Source organism: Pleurodeles waltl, chromosome 6, assembly GCF_031143425.1.
Source record: "Pleurodeles waltl isolate 20211129_DDA chromosome 6, aPleWal1.hap1.20221129, whole genome shotgun sequence".
In the NCBI taxonomy this organism is placed as follows: domain Eukaryota; kingdom Metazoa; phylum Chordata; class Amphibia; order Caudata; family Salamandridae; genus Pleurodeles; species Pleurodeles waltl.
Genome location: NC_090445.1, coordinates 740,035,546 through 740,049,330, shown reverse-complemented (window position 1 = coordinate 740,049,330; position 13,785 = coordinate 740,035,546). Strand labels below are relative to the sequence as shown.

Sequence of the window (13,785 nt, the reverse complement as noted above, 5' to 3'; positions counted from 1 at the left end):
TGATAGTTTGTAGTGGACTGGATGTATGTTACAAAAAATACTGGAGAATGCCAGGAGAATGTAAAGATATGTAACCGTAGTGAGAGCTTCAGATGATATGCGTCTTACATTGACTGCAAATAATTAATAAATGCCACATGGGGATGTTGCATTTTCTGGTGGTGATACGAGTCACTGACAAGGCCTAAAGATAGCAGCATCAGCCAATGAAACAAACAAAAACAGGTCACACCGTCAGCACCATGTGACCTTCTGTAATGTCCCTAAACAAGAATGGGCTCCTCTGCCTCATTTACCCGCTGTACATTCATATATCTGTATGTAGTAATTCTGTTATCTTTTACGTGACAAAACAGGCCAAGGCTGAAAGTGGTGAATAGATTATACCAATTGTTATCATGGGACACAGGCTAAATGCATGTGTTGCACAATGTCCGGTTAATTTTCACTCAGAGGTTAGCTTACTCCTTCTTTTATTCCCCAGTCCTCTGTTTTTATCTCGCCCTTCCCTCCCTCCTACTGTTTTCCTTAAAGTCCTCTACTCTGGCACTTTTTGAAGTGATCTAAGACTGCACTGGCAATCTCATTTTACGACCACATATCTCATCTAAATTCAGTTTTCCCTGCTGGTGGTGGTGGGGGGGTAAGTTAGCTCCAACCAATTACCAGTCTTCGGTAAAACATGAAATGGACTGCACATATCAGATGTATGATGGAAAAACGCATGCACCAACCATGCATGCCTGAATAAAGCAGTCGGAACAACGACTGCGTTGGTTCCACGAATGCCTTTCCCATGCATGCCTTTAAAATGATTTTCTGTTGTAAAGGTATCCCTAGTAAAGACGTGTCATACGTGGTTTTTGCATGCATCGCCCCCATCCACCCTAAAAGCACAACTACCCTGACCCCCTACCTGCCTTAAAAATAAAACTACCTGACCCCCCCACTGCCCCTAAAAACTACCCTGATACCCCCACCCACCCTAAAAACGACTGACCCCCACCCCAAAACTAAAACTACCCCACCCCTAAAAATGAAACTACCCCAACCCCCACCCCCACCCTAAAAATGAAACTACCCTGACCCACCACCCACAAAATAAAACTACCCCGACCTCCCCACCCACCCAAAAAATAAAACTACCCTGACCCCTCCACCCATCCCTAAAAACAACCCCTATACCCCCTACCACCCTGAGCCTTAAAACGTACCCCAACCCCCACCCCTAAAAACAACTGACCCCCACCACCTAAAATAAAACTACCCCACCCAAAAAACAAAATTACCCCGACCCCCCCACTCCTACCCCTAAAACCCTGCCCTAACTACAAAATTACCACAACTCCCATCCCGCCCCTAAAAACAAAATTCCCCTGACCCCACCCCTAAAACTACCTCCAAACCAATCCATGCCCCACTTACCTGACTGCATCCAACCCCAACCCCCCACCCCAGTTGTAAATACAAAATTACCCCGACTCCCCACTCCGCCCCTTAAAACCCAACCCCCCACCCGCCCTAAATACAAAATTACCCCACACACCCTGCCCCTAAAAACAAAATTACCCCAACCCCCACCCATAAAACTGACCCCCACCCGCCCTAAATACAAATTTACCCCTACACCCCCACCCCTGCCCCTAAAACCAACATTATCCTGAACCCCCACCCCCGCACCAAAAACAAAACTACCCCCAGCCCCACTTACCTGACCGCTTCCTCTCCTGATGTGGACTCCATTTTTCTCTGCCTTAACCACGCATGTGAGTTGTTCATCACATGCCTGGTTAAGGCAGAGAAAAGGGGAGTCGTTGTTAACGCAAGCGCGGTTCTGCTTGCGTTAACAAGGTTGTCGTGGTTCGGCGTCGTTGTTCCAAGTGTTTACCTCTCTGGATGTATAATTGAACAACGCATGCGCCAAATACTCATGCCTGAACAGCCAGTTCGGAACAACAACCACATTGTTTCCTTGAATGCCTTTACCACGCATGCCTTTACAACGATTTTTCGTTGTAAAGGCATGCCTAGAAAAGGCATGTGTTGAAAGGCATGCATGGTTTTTACATGCCATCTTCCCCACCGGCCACAAAAATACAACTACCCCAACCCCCCACCATCCCTAAAAATAAAACTACCCCAAACCCCACCCGCCCCTAAAAACTACCCTGATACCCCCCACCTACCCTGAGTCCTAAAACCTACCCCAACATCCCCACCCCTAAAAACAAAATTACCCCAACCTCCCACCCCTGCCCCTAAAAACCCATCCTAAATAGAAAATTACCCCAACCCCCCCAACCCTAGACCAAAATTACCCCAACTCCAACCCCGCCCTAAAAACCATAGTACCCCAAACCCCCACCACCGCCCCTTAAAAAAAAATAACCCAACCACCCCACCCCTAAAACTACCCCCAAACCTCACCCAGCCCCACTTACTTGACCGTGTCTTACCCTGACCCCCACCCCGCCCTAAATACAAAATTACTCCAACCCCGACCCTTAAAACTAAACCCCGACCCGCCCTAAATACAAAATTACCCCACCCCATCCGCCCTAAATACAAAATTACCCCCACCCTTAAAAACAAAATTACCCCGACTCCCCACCCCTGCCCCTAAAGCCCCCCACCCGCCCTAAATACAAAAATACAACTACACACCTGCCCTAAATACAAAATTACCCCGATCCCCCACCGCCCCAAAAACAAAAGTACCCTCCAGCCCCACTTACCTGACAGCATCCTCTCCCGATGCTGACTCCCTTTTTCTCTGCCTTCACCACGCATGTGCGTCGTTCAGCACATGCGTGGTTAAGGCAGAGAAAAAGGGAGTTGTTGTTAACGCAAGCGTGGTTCCGCTTGCATTAACAACGTTGTTGTGGTTCCGTCGGCGTTGTTTCCCGGATGGTTACCTCTCTGGATGTATAATGGAACAACGCCAGGTTGGAACAACAAACACATTGTTTCCTCTAATGCCTTTACCACGCATCCCTTTACAACGATTTTTTGTTGTAAAGGCATGCCTAGCAAAGGCATGTGTGGAACGGCATGCTTGGTTTTCGCATGCCATCCCCCCACCTGCCCTAAAAATATAACTACCCTGAACCCCAACCCGTCCTAAAAATGAAACTACCCCGACCCACCTGCCCGCCCTAAAAACGAATGACCCCCACCCCATAAATAAAACTACCCCGCCCTTAAAAACAAAATTACCTCAACCCCCTACCCTAAAAATAAATCTATCCCGACCCCCCATCCGCCTCAAAAATAAAACTACCCCAACCCCCTCCTGCCCCTAATAACTACCCCATACCCCACCCACCTTGAGCCCTAAAACCTACCCCAACCCCAACCCCCCATCTCCCCTAAAAACAACCAACCTCCACCCACAAAAATAAAACTACCCCACCCCTAAAAAACAAAATTACCCCCGGCTCCCCTCCCCTCCCCTCCCCTCCCCAAAAAACCCACCTTAAATACAAAATAACCCCGACCCCCACTTGTGCCCCTAAAAATAAAATTATACCGACCCCTCAACCCGCTCTAAAAACCATAGTACCCCCAGCCCCACTTACCTGACCGTGTCCTACCCCAACCCCCCATCCCTGCCCTAAATACAAAATTACCCCGCCCCTTAAAACCCGACCACCCACCCCCCACCCACCCTAAATACAAAATTACCCCACCCCGCACCTATAAACCAGCCCCCCACCTGCCCTAAATACAAAATTACCCCAAACCCCTGCGCCCTGAAAAAAAAATTACCCTGACCCCCACCCCATCCCTAAAAACTCACCCCCCACCCGCCCCGAAAACAAAACTACCCCCCAGCCCCACTTACCTGACTGCGTCCTCTCCTGATGTTGACTCCCTTTTTCTCTGCCTTCACCACACATGCGTTGTTCAGCACAGGCGTGGTTAAGGCAGAGAAAAAGGGAGTCGTTGTTAACGCAAGCGTGGTTCTGCTTGCGTTAAAAACGTTGTGTGGTGTTACGGATGTTTACCTTTCTTCCTCGTCTCTCAAGTTTTTAAGTAAGGGCACCAGCTCGTTACGCCACACAATAGTCTTCTTACTATTACACACAAACTCACCTATGTGAACACCTCACAGTACACCAGACATAAATTACCGCTGTAGCTCAAAAGGAAGTGTCTGCTACAACACACAGACTCTCCCTCAAATACTCATTTTCTCTGATCTCGTGCAAAAGCATAATGCTTTTAAGCACTTGGTCGGTTCACCTAGCAGATGAATCACGGAGAGCTTTATTGTGAACATGTATAATAGTAATAAAGCTCAAGCTTAGCTATAAAGCACCAGAGTGGTGTACACGATGGGAGCCGATACGAAGATCAATAGACTATCTGTGGGGTGGGGAGATGTGGTTGATGGGAGAGAGCAGGAGAGGAATTCGAATTTCAAAGGCGTAGAAAGGGGCATACGACTAGTTTTAGGGCATGGAGTTGACCACCTGACAGCTTCTAAAGTAATATATAATATTCACATTCTTAAACCAACTACAGACTCACCCTTTTACCCAACATATAAACATCGTACAGAAGCCTTCAGTGCCAGAGAGCATGGCCGGCGCTTTTGGTGTTTTACCAATACATAAATGTCCCAAACATAACATAGCAGATGTTAGCACAGTGACTGTAAATTAGAAGGTGGAGCAAACCAATAAGTTGAGTGAATGCCAGAGACCCATGTCACTCACCAGTTTTGTGGTCAATAACGCTACAATATCCCCTGATATAAACCTAGCATTTCCGTGACCAGTCAAGGATTGATTTATTCCTAAACTCATTGGATCAATTTAAGTAAGTGCCATGGCAGCATGGTGGTTGTTTTCTTCTTCTTTTCTTCTTTTTGCTTACTAGGGCACTTTGGTATTTACAGTTGGGTTCTCATCTGCTTGTAGGCGCTTTTCGGTCGTTTGGATTGCCCAGGCTCACCTTTCAGGTAGGAGCACAATCCCTTAGGAATGTTTCCTCATTTGTATGGGACTGTGGCCCTATCCAAATGAAAGAAAGACAGAGCCTCGTTTTCAAACCAAAGCTCTGCCTTTCACTATAGCACTCTTCCCAGAGAATATGTGAACTGTCAAACTTCAGCATGTGCTGGCAGAGTATACTTTTTCGAAATGTAAACACACTGTCCATTTCTGGGCCTGGCACATACAACCAACTGATGGCTATTATGGCCCCTGATTACCCCCCACACAACCTTTAGATATGTCAACTAGGTCTAGTGCTCATGTCTGCCCAGATTCACAGACTGCCTCTACTATCTTTTGGGGAGCCTTTGATGGTAGAAGAATTTGTATTCACCACCTTCTTGTTTAGGATGGATGATGCATCATAACTATCTAGCCATATATGGTACAGTTTGCATGTGACAAAACGTGGTGCTCCTCTGGACAGCTTCTGAAGTGCTTGATAATAAAAGAAGGTCTCAGGAAGAATGCAATTCAAAGGTTTATAAATCTGAATTGGTGCTTTATTACTTTGTTATGGAAGGCTCTCACAGAAAACCACTATTGTTTATTTCAGCTTCTGGATCTCATCCCCCACTGCTATGACATAGCAATAGTTGATAACAAAACTGGTTACCCACTGTTATGATGTCATAAAGGCATTCCAGGCAGGGTTGACAGGCCTCCGCTGAGAGCTTGTTTGCGCAGCACTGCATGTTTGGTTTGAATGAAAGCAGAAAACACAGCTGCAGGATGGGGAAGGAAGTCAGGGAAAGTGGTGGGGGTTTGTCAAGGATGGCAGGTAAGTTTATTTTAACCTTTGGGACAGAAATACATAACAGAGACCATATTTTGTATGGCTCCCCTATTACCCTTCTGTGTCTGTGTAGAAGTTGAAAGCCGAGACAGGTGATTTTGGGGGCCATACATCACGTCAAATTATAGATGAGTAAAGAGCAAATTCTGGGGATGTTTTTCACCTTGGGGGTCTGACTGACATCATAGACAACCTGAGATTCTCTCTCATTGTCTATCTGATGTCACTCAGAAACCCTTGGTGAAAACCATCCTCTTAATTTATTCTTATCCATCTATAGCTCTAAATATAATACATGGAAGCCTGCAATCTTTGTATAAAATCTGTATCTCACGTCACAATGCTTGCTCCCTGAGCCCACAGACAGTCTGAAAAGCTAGTTACTGAGCAGAATTGCAACTGCAATTAAAACTTTTATAAACAGTTTTTCGAAATTTGAGTTGTTACCAGTAAGAAGCCATTTAATGCAGCATGTTTACTATTTGCCATTACATGAAATAGCAACCTCTCTACCTGTTACCACATGCTATGAACTATTATGAACTATAGTGGATTTACAGTAAACAGCTCATAATATGTTTGTGAACAAATTGCTAGTTTTATATTGGTGTGTTTAAAAACCCATTCATGTAAATAAGTAACATGCCAACGATATAGGCTTTTTGTGGGAAGGGTAATGGTGTGCCATGCATTATATAAGAACACCCTCTGCCATTTGTTCAAAGGTTATTGCAAGTCACCTTAGAGCTCCATGACCTTAGAAATTAACTCAGCCTTCAGTCTTGTGCTTCTACATGAGCAAGTAGCTCATTAATGACTTGCAATGTTCTTATAATGTGTGGCAGAGGGTAATTATCTAACACATATTTCACTTCTAGTGTTGTGGACAGAGAATGCTATAGATCTACAGAGAATTGCTGGACGTCTGGATCATTCGAATAAAGCTTAATTAGATCTCTTGGTGTACATGAAATTTAATAGAAATGGCAGTGTTTCCGAAAGACCCATTAGGGATAGTAAGCTAGGTTAGAGGTGCATTGTGGGCTCTTTTCATTTTATGAATGCATAATCTTCCAGTGTTCTGTCCTACTGGTAATTTGATTTCAACTTCAGATCCTGACTGCTGGGGTCCTGAAAACCTGTGGTCCAAACCCACCTTCATCATATATGATTTAAAGCATCGGGAAAGTTGGCAATTGCCCAGGGCCCTCACTTTCCAAGGGGCCCCTGTTAAGATTGAACTTTCTTTGTCTCACTTCTGACTATTTTTGCATGTAAACCTTTGTTCTCTCTGCATATCTCTAACTCTGTCTCTGTTTGCCAAGATCTTTTTAAGGACTTTTGGGGTCTTGGGCAAGGCATATTTCTTTTTTTTTTGGTGTTAACTTATTTGCAATAGGAATGGTAAGCATTTCCATCCTAATACGGGCCAGGTATATTTAAACTTTTTTGAGTGATCCAATTTCTGCAAGCTGGCTTGGCATAATGTGGGCTTGAATTAGCAGAAAATGGGTAACATAATTCAAAGTTGTTGCCAGAAGGGGCCCTCAAAATATGCCATGCCCAAGGCCCAAATCATTCTTAAGATGAAACGTCCCTCAATTGATTAATCATTTACAAGCTATGCCTATGCCAGTTACAGATCCATAGATAGCTTGGAGAGTGGAAATGTAGCCTAATTTTACTTATTGCTTTTTTTACCACCTATCTTTGTACTAGCGAATGTTCGAAGTGGAAGACGTGAACTGCATCTGTGTGGACTGGAGCAGTGGATCCAGGACTCTCTTCACCCAGGCAGCTAATAACATCCGGGTTTTGGGAGCAGAAATTGCTTATTTTATTGAAACTCTTATGGTGAGCCCCAAAACATACTAATGAAGTATTTTTTCTTTCTATTGTGCAAATTTGAAGCACTTAATTGGTGCCCTAAATTAAATATTGTCACTCAAAGCTTTGACTTTGCTACAGATTCCAGTGTGAAATACACTACAGATCTAGAATGCTGGCCACATTCATGTGGACAATTCTTAAACTCCAACTTAATCTTTTTTGGCACACTATGGTTAAACTCTGGTGACCAGCGTCTGTTTATGGTTTGGGAGAATGCACCGTTTCAGCAAACCTGCAGTTCCCTGACCCATTTAGAGATAGAGGAACAAATGTGTTACCACAAGCAGAGCCGCAGCTTACTCCTCCAGTGACAACCTTTGATGAATGGTCAGTTCACCATGGCCTTGCCAGTGTCATAGTGATGGTCACCCAGCCCTATTTCAGTGGAGCGACTGTCACTTTTTTCCCTACCTGAGACTAACATGTGAAGTGTGGTGGTCCTAGGAAGAGAGAGTACAGAAGCAGCCCCACGTGCAGTCTTCCAGTATGTAAGGACTTCTGCCTCTTTTTTAAAACAAGCTTTGACAGTGTATTTTTGATTTTTTGATTTAAAAAACTTGCTAATTGGTCACATAAGAAATGTGCCAGCTTAGCAATGTTTCAGAGTGTTTGGCAGAGTCACAGTACCTGCAGCTACATTGAGGGCACAGAAATCTCCATCTGCCTCACAGGTTTCTCTAAATATGGGGACAGTTCTTAAACAGAGGAATGACTGATGTGGTGAGAAGCCAGGCTGCAAGGCAGACTCTAAATGACCCTCTATCTTTAGGGTTTTAATTTGGTCCCAGTTGTAGCAGGCAGTTCTATACATTTACTCCTCTTTCTGTGAAGGTGTACACCTTTATATTACTCTTGAACATTACTAGGAAGTCCTGTTTTCAGTGTTTATGTTTTGTGGATTTCAGGGGTGTTTCCACAGTGTTTTCCAAATCTCGTGAAATCATTGCTGATCAGTGTTTATCCAGCCATCTAACCCCCAAAATAGACAAAAATTATGCTTTTTCCAGTGTTGACAAACCATGTTCTTTTTTGCAGTGATTGTTATAAAGCACATATGTAACTTAAAGAAGTAATGCAGGGTACGTAGTGTCTTGCCATTAACATTGTATTGAATAGACTTAGACTGTTTTAAGCATACAAAGACTGTGTTGTGTTCCCTCACTCACTCACATCTCATTACCTCTAATACTCACTCTGTCAGGACTCTGTCTGGTTTACATGACTAGTAATGGATTGAAAAAGTAAGACTGAGATATTCAAATGTTTTAATAAACATATTCCTTGTAACATTTGGGGGTCATTCACCTACTCCTTACTGAATGTTATGACATTGTAAGGGTTGTCATTCCTGCCAACTGCATAGTAGCTCATGAAACCTTTAACATTTTCAATGAATTCACATTAATGTGTAGCTCTGCAGTCTAAAGTACCCGAAACTTCATGCTTTTAGCATGTTTGCCACTGCTTTTCTGCATTCTTTGCCTGAGTACATTAAGGTGATGTTGCTGTTGTGTGGGCATTCATAGCTGGGTAGTGTCCCCATAGCAAATTGCTCACTTTGTCAGCCCTGGCCGTTTAACAGACATCACATTGTGTTCTTGGACTTGCGATTTTTCTGTTAACACTAACTGTAGGCTAAAAAACGCAGCAGTAAGGTGAAGTCGGGGAAAAGCCAGGATTCGCTGAAGGTATCAGACATAACAATGGGATACTTTGAAGGTATACATTTTTCTGGTGTGTGTAAAGTCTTGTGTCATGTTTTCACCACTATCTCCCATGCATGGTGATAGCAGTCTTTTCACAGGTGCCTGTTACTAAATTTTGCATTGAATGTTTAGAGCCATGGGTGTTTTGCAGTTCATCTGCTATCAATACTGACTTGTTTGAAAAGCGAACTGATGTATAAAAGGGTTTTACCCATTCTGTGCCAGAGAGTTAATGTGATAGTACATATTGCGGAAGATCCTTATGAGCAAGCGATTTCACCAGTCTGTGAACGAATTAAATACTGCCAAAAGATCCAATATGATTTTAAAAGTTCATTACTATTTCCAGATTCTCTACAGTGAATAAAATAACTAAATCACACCTAAAACATGCTTCTAAACCCTGCAACCTTAAGCTAAGTGCACAAATCTGGAACAACAAAATGAAGAAGAAATAATATTTTAGTGTGATCCCTAAAAAACAAAACGCAGAATAATCTTAGACCAGTATTTCTTGCTAATAACTTGTATAACAAAGTTATATTGTCTGCGCTCCTCCAGCAAGAAATAAAAATGACTCATTCTCTCTTACCTTCCTTTCTTTGAATGGCATTTTAGTTTGTGGCTGTGCAGGTTTCTATCAAAGTTTATATGTTTACACTGATGAGGGCTGTGTCACTTTTGGTGGGTTTTGTTCAATTGTTATAGGTTTAAACATAAAATAGGGTGGCCAAAATATTACTTAATCAGTGTATTATATTAATACTTGGTATTACCCTTATTGTCCCTCATTGGAATATGGTCACCGCCTCCCTGCATGGGAATAACCATATCAAATGTAAATGCCAGATCATGCCTCCACTGCTCATACATACCCATCCTCATTTCTGAGTCAAGTTGATTTAAGTTGTTGCATCACTAATTGTATGAGGTTTTGGAAGACCATTCATCATTTTGATCTACCTGAGGATGTCATTCATAACCCAACAGGCACTCTGCCATCCTACTGGGGCACTAGACAGCCCTGCAGCAGACCGCACTCCATATGTTTAGTTCTTCCCTGTCCGGTAAGGTATTTATGATGAAAGTGTTGCCACCAACATGGCATCAGCACTTTTGTTACAAATGTAATGCCAAGCTGGCTGTACAGCATTTGGTTTTGTTTCACAGAAAGAAACCTTGCAAGTAGGGGAAAACATGTAGAAAGATTTCTCCCTGTAAAAAGAAAACAATAGGGCATTGTTTTCTTTTTTCGCCTTGACTGGCCATGTCACACACAGTGAATGCTGGGAGAAAAACTATGGCATAGCGATAAATTGATTCGGCCTTAAGGTGCTCTGTTGACAGAAGCCCTGTGCGGCCAGTTGAGGTTTTAAAATTTCAAAGCCAGCTGAGCCTCTGCCATCTGAACTGTAGGCATTCTTAATGCCTAAATGAAGGCAGAAGAACAAAGTGTTTGGTGACTTGTTGATTTACATCAATTCTCCCACTCTGCAGTGGCGGCTGCCAGGAGGGAAAAGTGGTGGGGCAATAATAAATAAATTTCAATTAAAACTCACCTGCCAACTTGCCGCCTTGCCACCTGCCGCCTTGGTGCTCACAGCTCTTCTCCTGATGACAGGCTCCCAGACTCCCCTGTGCCAAGCCAGATACTGCTCTCATGTTGGTAATAATATTACCAGCATGAGAGCAGTGTCGGGATTGGGTGGAGGGGGCTGGTTTTATGTTCCAAGAGGAACTGGGAGCCTGTACCAGCTTCTCTCCCATCACCAGCCTGGAGACATCTAAGTGGACAAGACGGTTTGACCGTCCTAAGACAGCCGGCGAAACCGTCATGCGCACTTGCAGTGCCCACCACTGGAAGTGCCCTCCATGCTTGCCTTGGCCCACTCCCAAAACTCAGCTCGGCTCTGGCTCCTGTCATGTAAAATACAATGACAATAAAATTGCTTTATTATCATTTTATTTTACATGATTTTTGGTGCTGAGGCAGTGGGGTGTTGCTCCTCCGCCATAACGGAGGAGCCGCCACTGCCACTCTGCCAAATCTTAAACCATACCATCTGTATGTGATACCAGGGGGTCACATCCCAGTGGACTAAGAGAGCCAAATATCATTCTGAAATTGATAAAAGAAATAATACATATAATTTTGCTGTTAAGTGCTATGTATAAAATACATAATCAATATGAAATTAACCTACATTAAAAATCTACTAGTGTTCGCATACAGTAGTACCAGTGTTTCATTTTCTGTACAATGATTATGTGTACTCCTCTTGTAAATAAGAATTCACAGTTTATGTTAAAAAACCATACAACATGAAAATGTGTTATGCATTCAGTTTACTTATGAATATGTCAATTGTGTGGTTCCAGGTTTTTACAAATTTGAGTCCATAGACCCTAATCACTTACGTCTGTACTTTTGTCAGTTGAAGGTTATTTGATTAATCAGTTGAGGTGAAGCCAAGTGAAATTCCTAGTTGAAGTGTAGTAAGGGGCCCTATATTTGTGACAACCATGATCTTTGCCCTAGCAGGACATATGCTGTGCATGATACACTCTTTTGATCATTGGCCTGAGTGGATACCAGTGTTGCATTTCAGGTTAGTTTATCAAACCCTATGTGTATAAATTCATGCACAATCTGGCTACCTAGGTTTTCATTTTATGTATTTTTATAGTGAGTTTATTTGGGAGGCAGGTGTAGATTACATGGTAGTAGTTCAAAAAGTAATCACAAAAGCTTCTATCAAGTCTACTTATTGGGTGACTCTGAAAATGAGAAGCTTTATTATGAGAACAGATGGTTCAAAGAATAACCAAAAAAAGATACACAACATTTTTGCTTTCTGCTTGAGTACACATGCTAGAAGCTATCTTTCAAGCCATTGGAAAAGTAGCACACTGTGTGCTCCTCCAAAAACTAGGAACAATGGTGCTGGAACAATTTTCAGAGTGAGGGTCCTGCAATCAGTGTTATGTAACTGAAGGCATAGGGATTTTGAAAGTGTCGCAAATTATCCACACCCTCTCAGCAAGAGAGTGGTAAGGAATGTAATGTAGCCAGTGGTGCATTTTAGAGCACACTGTTGCAAATATATCACTAAAGCAAGATGCACTGTCATTTACAGACAGCACATTTCCCTTTTAAAGAATGTTCTTTAGCAGTCCAATGATTGATGTGATTAAGGCATTGGCAACTCCAGCTCCTTTCTCTGTGTTGTCTTTGAGGGAATATGAATGTGGGATTCTTTAGCACTCATATGGAAGTGCCCTTGACAGTGCTCTAAAAACTCTGCCCAAAGCCATGTTTAGAAACTGATGTGAGAATCGCCCATTCACCCACAATACTGATCCAGTTGTATTTCCTGGCTTCAGTTGTGGCAAAAGGTCAAATCTATTCTTGAGCCAGACCTGACTTTTCTGCCCACTCTACTGCATCTTCAGCAGTGTCACATTATTCACCATATTAATGGCTGTAGATGGCTTGAGTTGTATTAGAGTGCCTTTCTGAGCCTTTTCAAGGGTTATGAGAAGGTAGGTTGTCTTTAATGTTTACCATAGCAGATACTTGACCTTTTCAGGGTATGATGCTCAGCTGAAGGTTATACAAGATATGGTTTTGTTCCAAGCACATCTGCAATTATCTGGTTACCCCTAAAAGTGTACAATGTTTTTCAGTATGGTTATGTTTTACAAAATTCTCAATGTTTAACTTTCATGATACCTGAAAGGTTTCCTGGTATATTGTACCCTTCTTGCAAGTAAAGATTTTCTCCACATTGCTAGGACAGTTTAAATGCATAATGAAATCCTTTTCACTATAATTGAAACAGCTAAGCTGGTAAAATTATGCAGAACTTTTCCCTGCAAGCTTACATTATGCCCCTACATGTACAATCACATTGACCAGAAGAACATTCATTTCTTCAATTTTTTTAATTAACATTTTGTAAACAATGTGGTTAGTGTTTAACTGACTTTTCAAAACCTTCTTTAGACCTTCAATTTCCTCCAGAAGAAGTTAAAGGGCAGGGGAAATGTCTGTGCAGGGTGAAAGACAGTGGATAATTAAACAATGTTATTTAAAAATGCAGATCAGTAAGGGAGGAAAGTCCTGCCCCATACCATGCCAATCAAAATTGTCTGTGCTGGCAGATTATGGTACATGATTTTACAATGCTGCAAACCTTATAAAGATTACACTGAAGGTCTTTGTGAAGAAAATCTGAAAATCCCTTCAGATGGGATGTTAAAAAAAGACCTGTTAACTATGACTGTTAACTTCTCACAATTAGAAGTCAACATCTCTACACTATCCAGTCCTGTAAAAAGGACTGAAGAGAAGTCACCCTCCACTTGAATGTGCTTCCTATGAAGACAGTGG

General features: G+C 42.7%; 1 protein-coding gene across 1 annotated transcript in view; it reads left to right on the top strand.

Moving 5' to 3' along the window:
* The window catches only part of LOC138300223 (pancreatic triacylglycerol lipase-like), a 212,048-nt gene that overhangs the window by 86,648 nt on the left and 111,615 nt on the right, over window positions 1-13,785 (top strand). Inside the window, exon 5 of the mRNA XM_069239267.1 lies at window positions 7,516-7,650. Within this exon, the coding sequence (XP_069095368.1) occupies window positions 7,516-7,650 (135 nt within the window). The remainder of the gene's footprint in view (window positions 1-7,515; window positions 7,651-13,785) is intronic.